The sequence below is a fragment of the Gadus macrocephalus genome, chromosome 20 (genome assembly GCF_031168955.1).
Source record: "Gadus macrocephalus chromosome 20, ASM3116895v1".
Classification (NCBI taxonomy): Eukaryota; Metazoa; Chordata; class Actinopteri; order Gadiformes; family Gadidae; genus Gadus; species Gadus macrocephalus.
The window spans coordinates 20,312,994-20,320,671 of NC_082401.1; the positions used below are offsets into that span (position 1 = coordinate 20,312,994).

A 7,678-nucleotide genomic window follows, 5' to 3' on the forward strand; every position below is an offset into this window, starting at 1 on the left:
CCTACCTGTCTCATTAAAATGGTTTGAAACTCTTTCTTCGCAGGTTTTTGCAGCCACCAACACACTCGTCTGTGTAAAGCACCCTGGATGTTGCGGCGTGAGTTGTGATCTCGCAGTAATGTACTCCTCTCTCTTGTCTTACAACTGAATATGCACTTTCCCAGCACTTACCCAAAGTGCAAGCTCATCTTTTTTTCGTGTTTTTTTTTATTTTGTATTTTGTGGTGTGTGTGTGTGTGTGTGTGTGTGTGTGTGTGTGTGTGTGTGTGTGTGTGTGTGTGTGTGTGTGTGTGTGTGTGTGTGTGTGTGTGCGCGTGTGCGTGTATGTGTGTGTGTGTGTGTGTGTGTGTGCGTGTGTGAGTGTGTGTGCGGGGGTCGGCTCCGAGCTGCGGTCTATTAACCATTGTACACAGCGCGATGACCTTTATGTCCTTCCTTTTAAATGGATGGCTACATTTCTAGCACATGTGTGCACAACAAGCACATGGGCCTTTTTTCCCCCACCGGGGAGAGACGTTTATGACAAGCGAATCAAAGAGCCAGACTCCGGGGTGAAGCCGCGGCAGGAAGCATATCGAATGGCCTTAACGATTCCCTACCCGACTGGCAGGGAGGAAAGCGGCAGCTGCCAGTTGTGGTGGGGCTGGTGGGTTGGGGAGGGTCGATTCGGCCTGATCTGTGAGGGACTAAACTCTCCTTGTCCTCCCTCCCCCCCCCCCCCCGCCACCCGCCAGCTCTCCACAGGGACTCCCCGCTGGGAGGAGTGAGGAGGGGGGTCCGGGAGAGGTGACAAGCATGGAGAAGCCGCGAGCTCACCCGTCATGTTGCAGTAGACCCGCGCGGGCCCCAGGGGTCCGCTGCCGTCTGGATCAATGGAGTAGTAGCCCGAGGAGCTGCCTGTCAGCTTGTAGGCCTCGCAGGACGTCTCGTAGAGGGCTGAGGGAAGGAGGCACACAGCAGCGGAATGGGAATTAAGAGGGTCCGTGATAGGGATTATCCTTAATAAAAATAGGGAAAAATAAATGGAATAAAAATGGTGATTTGAACAGAATAGCTCCTCCTCTGGTGAACGCAATGCTCCCCCGAATATAGATTTCCGTGAATACGATTTCATTTATTTATCATTTTCGGGGGGGATGTGGGTCTGCATTATAGTTTGATCTGGTTTCCGCTTAAGCATGGAAGAACGGCCCTAGTATATTGCAGTAACGTAGACCCACGGTGTTCCAGACTCAGTACAGTAAAAGCCCCATAGGACTTCAATGTTTGTCTGTCTCTGGGGGTAGGTCTTATGTATTCTGAAGGAGTCATTTCTAGTTCTATTTAAACACACATTTGATTTCTCCTAAATGACTGGCTGTGGAAGGAAGGAAGTGTTGGGGGTCCAAAGAGGAGGGATCAGGGATGACCCCCAATTATAAATCGCCCATGACCTGGAAGTATTTAGAATTTGCGAGAAAAGGTCAAGTGTCCGTCCGGAGTGCTTTGATGTTCGGAGTACCGTGAGTCTACTTCACTTGTGATTCATTTAGTGCCTTAAAGCACCGCACTTTTCTTTAGATATAGTTTCTAACAATAATTCAATAAATCATTTTTAATTACATTTCTGACACTTCTGTAGGCGGTGCTAGGCGGCGAGGACTGAACAGAATCAACAATAAACATTGTCAAGGGACTCTCAACACCAGAGAGGGGCAGCATAAAGTGTCAAAAGAAGATTCTGTATATTGGTAAACAACAGCTGCTAAAAAACACTGTACGCCCCTGAGCTCCGCTATGAATAAAAAAAGAGAACCAATAAATACCATAATGTCTATTATCAAATGGGAAACGCAGAGAATAGCCCACAGGCGAATGTTCCATCCCAGACACATAACACCATAAAGTAGCAGAGAAAGGGGGTCCTATTTTTAATTCATGAGGATGTTTTTTTTTTTTAAATGCCGTCTTGCCTCTGACAAGCAAGGACAACGGCATCAGCCTGGATGTAAACAAGAAGTCTGCATTCTGGGGAAAGGGGAGCTTCAGAGGAGGTTTTTGAGCTCCACAGTGAATATCAAACAGGTACCAAGGGGAGGGCGTGTCTGGTGGTGGAGCTGAGAGGATGGATGTTGGGGAGTGGAGTGGTGGGGAGGGAGGGAGGGGGCGGGGGGGTTGACGTGGCAGATGAGAGAACCCTCGACGTGTCCCTCTGAACAAAATATTTTTTTTCATAAGTGGGGGGGAAATGATCAGAGGCAAAAAATACCCAATAAAAGAAACAGCCACAAAGAAAAATAAAGAAAAGGTACAGAGACTGCAAAAGGCATACATTAGGTTGCGGGCTGAAGGAAGCTATACTTGCCTGTCTATGAGAAAAAACAGAAACACACCACCCTGAATGATATTCAATGGCTCGGTGGTTACATAATGCAAACGAGTGTTGGCAAAGGTAATACTGTGTGTGTGTGTGTGTGTGCGTGCGTCTGTGCGAGAGTGGTGTGTGTGTGTGTGTGTGTGTGTGTGTGTGTGTGTGTGTGTGTGTCTGTGTGTGTGTGTGTGTGTGTGTGTGTGTGTGTGTGGGCATGTGTGGTACAGCTTCTTGCGAGGCGCTGAGGGAAATAAAAGCCATAAAAGAATGCAGCTGACCGTTGTGGCAGGTGGCCCCCGTGTGTCCGGTTCCCGAGCAGTCACAGCGGAAGGCGCTCCAGGTCTGGGAGCACTGGCCCCCGTGTTCGCAATAGTTGGGCAGACATCTGGAACGAGGCAGGGTCAGGGGGTGCGTGGGAGGGAGGGGGGGGGGGGGACAGCAGGTGGGCTTCAATGCACAGCTTTCCGCTTAAGACACTTTTTTTTCGTCTTTCAATCCGCGCTTTCGCTCGGCACAGTAAATATGGAGGGGGGAGGACGACCGAAGGAGAAGAGCAGGAGAACGGCAGCTATGGAAGAAACACGGTACATCGTAGAACGGTACATTTAATGGACAATTTTCTTTACACGCAGGCACACGGACGGACGCGTAAAACCAGAGAGATTTGTGTGCGTCCCGAGGTCGGCCGTGACCCCCCCCCCCCCCCCCACACTATCACACGACACGTTCCGTGTAAAATGCCCCTGTTTACGGGATCCCGACGCCGGGGCGTTTTACGGACATCCCAGACCACACTGTCCTGATTAATAGTCCCTTCCTATAGTCTCCTTGAATTTCACATAATTGCCGCCCTTTCAAGGCTGCATCGATAATTTCATACACTTTCATCTCCAACCCATTAATTGCAGCCGAGCGGCGCGGCCTCAGCGAGGATAGGGTAGCAGGCGATGGTTTAATTACCATCCAGCCATTTCTATTGTTGTGTTCACCGCGGCCCTCGCAGGTCATGAAATTACAGTAGCCAGTGCAGAGAAGTGCTCGCTCCCCATAAATTGAGCCATGAAGTTTGATTGGACGGCAGAGGAAAAGTAGATTAACTCTCATAAAGGTTAATCTTCCTGTCCTCTTAACAAAGCACAATGGTAGTCATTACTCAACGGAATGACACGGCGAGGGGAAATTGAACATACATCAGTAAAAACGGGAGAAAAAAAAAGGGTCTTATAATAATAACCCATGCCTTTGTGGAGGTCTCCCCAAGCAAAGAGGGTGATAAAGTAGGGTTTGTGATTGTTTTTTTTCTGAGCCAAGTATCTCGTTACATTCTGAAATAACAACACACCTCACAACGAGGGGGAGGGATTGTACAGCAGCTGCTTCTTAAAGCAGGAACCACATGTTTGTGTTCATCCTTCTCCGTCCTGAAGGCAGGTCACTTTCCCCCACAGCTGGCGGCTCGCGGCTCATCCCCGCTTTGCTGTGCGCTTTCTCATGACTGCCATCCGAGTGCGCCGCAGTGTGTGATCTTTGAAGCACACGTCATGTAGCTCTGACCTGAGAGGGATTCCTCGCGCTAGCCGGATAGCCTGAGCTTCCACTCCAGAGATCCAAGAGTTTTATTTATCAAATTCACAGCCAAACGCAGGATTGTTCTGAGCAATGTCATTCCTAACACAAGGCACGTTTCATCTTCAAGTAAAAAAATGTACCCAATAATAGTAAAAATGCGAAAATACATTTTTAATAAGGACGTTGTTATAAAGCCCTCAAGCTAGCTGTTTTGCAGGGGTTATGAGGGACAGGATGTCATACAGGAAAAGCTGCGGCGGCTCTTTAGCCTTAAGCTAATTATTATTCTCAATATTATTACACACAATTGAGATTAATTGGAGAATCACGCCGGTCGACCTCTATTGGACGTGACGTCGAGACGGATTGCAAAGGGTTTCGTCAACATCGGTCGAGAGTAATCCGTGTCGCGTGGCCGCCGCGCGCTCTCCCCTTCATCGAGCTGCGATGCGCGTACCCGAGTGACGAGGTGCAAAAAAACAACTACCTGTCTCTGATGCCGCACGTGTCAAACTGCAGTGCGTGGTAACGCCCAAGGGAGCCCTGCTGGACGCGCAGCAGGTTCATCAGCACCCCGTTGATGTGGATGAGTCGCATGCACCCCTGGAAGGCGGCTGGCGTGGGGTGCCCACAACCCTCAGAGGGACATCCTGGATGGGGGGCGCAGCAGGGAGGGGAGGTCACACACAAGCCGGCGGGGCCCTCTGGCTGTCGGTCGGGCCTCCTGGGCCCTCGCAGGTTGTATACTGTAGAAATCCTATTGCCGCTTTTGACTCAATACAGTAGAACGACTTGCTTGAATGTCACGTTAAAGCCTCATTTATAGTCGCGGTGGGCGAATTTAGCAAGCTGGCGTGAACCGACCGAATACAAAGAAATCCCAGCCCTCGTGCGTGGTTCATACCGCAATTTGTCTGGTCCACAGCATTGTTATGGCAGAGTGGAGACTTTAAATGCACATGAGTGGACAGACCAAACACTCTTGAACTTACAAAGCTTCTCAGGTACTAGCGTCTACATGTTAGGATTTCTAAGAAAACCCGTTGCGATTTGATGGGCTTTATCTGTTGCAGAAGGTGTTTGGACAATGGGCTGACCTCCAAGGTAGAAGTCTCCTTGTGCCTGCAGTTGTTGCCACGGTTCGATGGTGGACGCTGCCTCGCCGTCCAGAGTCAGGCTGATCTGTTGGTCCCGGGTGTCAAGGGTCACCGAATGCCAGAGGCCGTCGTTCACACTGTGACCTGAACGAGACACACGCATTGAAAATCTTTTCAAAACATTAAACGTTTGATGGTATTACAACTTGCAGATGGATGAAAACCGTCTACCTCTGCATCACAAAACGCATGTTCCGGGATGGTTTCACGTTCATTCATTCCGATTTCCCGTAGTAGCCTAGAATCGACCGGTTGACCTAAGACAGCCTCTGCTATGGCTTGCTACACTGCCCATGAGAGTCTAGACCGCCTCCGCCGCGCCAACAACAACATCCCACAATCAATTCCATTAGATCCCCTTAACACAGCAATATGCAAATCTACGGTGACACGCGGTGGTTCAGCCCAACACACCTCATAATTAATTCATTTCCTGAGCAAAAAAACAAACAAACAGGAAACGGCGTCTACCGCTGCTGCGAGAGTTGATCATAACACGATGGCACATCAAAATAACGAGCAGACACAAAGCACATAGGAGGCAACGGCCGTCCCGCGGACGCAGTCGATCCCGCGCTACAGAAAGGCAGGCGAGGGAAGGTGGCTCACGCGCATTACACCGCCGAGAGCACCGCCCCTTTCCTCTGCCTCTAAATAAATAAAGAGGGGGATGTCACATCAGTCAGCCTTCGCTAAGCGCTCCCCGGAGAGCGCTCACAGCCACTAAACAGAGACTGTGTTTTTAACAGAGTCTCTCAGAGGCCAATGATGCTTGACATATACCCACGCTGGGGGTGTGGGATGGTGGGGCACGCCCACCCCCAGAAGACTTGTGGTGCGCACACGCACACACACACACACACACACACACACACACACACCGCGCTCCCGGGGCAGGGCGCTCCTCCTCCATGGCGTTTTAATGTAGTAAGCGCCGTGGCTTTAGTGTCCCCGGGGGGGGACTGAGGGTGGATTAGAACGCGTCCTCACCCATCACCAGTCGGGTCATCCTTAGCAGACACAACACGGGAGCGGCGCAAAGCCTCGCGTGCATAACCAACTATATTACATAACATTTTGGAGGTTTATATACTGTGTGTATATACATAGAACGAGAAGACATTGACAAATATATGTATGTATCTTGCGTAATGTCTAAATAATGAGGAAATCCTTTGTAGGACAGCAGAATAAAGCCGGTCGCCTAGTCATGCTTCCCTCTGCTTTTATAACTCCCGGCTTATTTCCCCTGTGGTGCCATTATTGTGTTCGGGGGCGATCATGTGACCTCCGTGTGCTGACCTTTTGGAAATGTCCTCTCCTGCGCGGCATGGCTTCTCATTACTTCACACCTTCAATTGTGTATGGAATTACGTTCAATTCAATTAAACCAACAAGAAAAAATGCCAGCACTGCAGATTAGGGCTAATATGATAAAAAACTGCCGATTTAGGCCACGTATGCAAAGAGTGCAGCAATCAGCACTTCCCAGACGTCCCTGTAATGAACCTAATTCCCTTTTTAGTTGTAGCATTCAAATCTTCCAATTAGCTAACACTCACAAACATCAGATCAATACAAGTGGCAATTTCCAACGTAATCTAATCTTTCACACTTGGCACTTTCTCTGTGTCCTACTACTACTTTGACAATTGTAGTGGATTTCATTTTAGGTTATTTGTTCTTGTATGTTCATGTATTTATATTGTGTATCCCGCCCTACTGCAAATTGAGTTCCCATGTGGGACAATAAAGTATAATATAACCTGAATTGAACTGTACTTTTGTTGCTTCTGCAGATTTGACATCCCTATAGCTAATACGTACAGTGGTTTAATTTCATTTCGGGCAGATATATATGTAAAGAAAAGAAACAGAATTGGTCAATAGTCATGTTGTGCACTGGAAAAAGATACAGACATGCGTGCTGGATCGCGCTGCGTGTATCGCCGGCCGCTGTTTATCCTGGACAAGCTAGGAAAGGAGTAGGATCCAAATCAATGTATCTTCCACACCAGCGCACCGAGACACTTAGCCGAGATACATCAGGTCAAGGCACCTAAAACTAGTTCATTATTCAGCAATGGCTTTTTTTTTTTGTCCTTTTTCTTTACGGAATCTGAAAAAAGGGAATCGTTCATACAAAATTCAAGATGACCTGGAGCTATCAACGTGAGGTAGAGCAACGGTCATGTGGGGGACACTCAAGAGTCCTGTTTGGGGCTGCTGCTCATTAAAAGACCGCAGTGTCGTGTGTATGTGTTGGTGGACGAGCGGGGGGGGGGGGGAGCTGGGAGGATGTGACCCGGGGCTTGGGGAAGGTGCTGGGGGAGAGGTGGCAAGGCTGCTGACGAAAATCAACCATACTGATTGGTTGTTCTTGTCATCCTTTCACAAGGAACCGTGAACAGGATTGAACTATTGAACCTCCGAGTGGTGTGTTCTCGTTGATCATTAATTTAGCTATGGGTGAGCGATTCTCACAATGCAATGAATGGAAAGTATAGCTATTTTGCTTCTTTCTTGGAAGCAGTTAGGAAGAATCTACCAACGAAAATGAACTAAATAAAACATGCTGATACAGAAATTGCCGTCATGACGA

At 48.7% G+C, this 7,678-nt stretch overlaps 1 protein-coding gene across 1 annotated transcript in view; it reads right to left on the reverse strand.

Moving 5' to 3' along the window:
* LOC132448536 (contactin-associated protein-like 5) overlaps window positions 1-7,678 on the reverse strand; it is a 56,815-nt gene that overhangs the window by 20,085 nt on the left and 29,052 nt on the right. The window contains exons 9-12 of the mRNA XM_060039941.1: window positions 5,017-5,160; window positions 4,407-4,569; window positions 2,629-2,735; window positions 817-936 (exon numbers count right to left, since the gene is read on the reverse strand). Coding sequence (XP_059895924.1) covers window positions 817-936; window positions 2,629-2,735; window positions 4,407-4,569; window positions 5,017-5,160 — 534 coding nt within the window. The remainder of the gene's footprint in view (window positions 1-816; window positions 937-2,628; window positions 2,736-4,406; window positions 4,570-5,016; window positions 5,161-7,678) is intronic.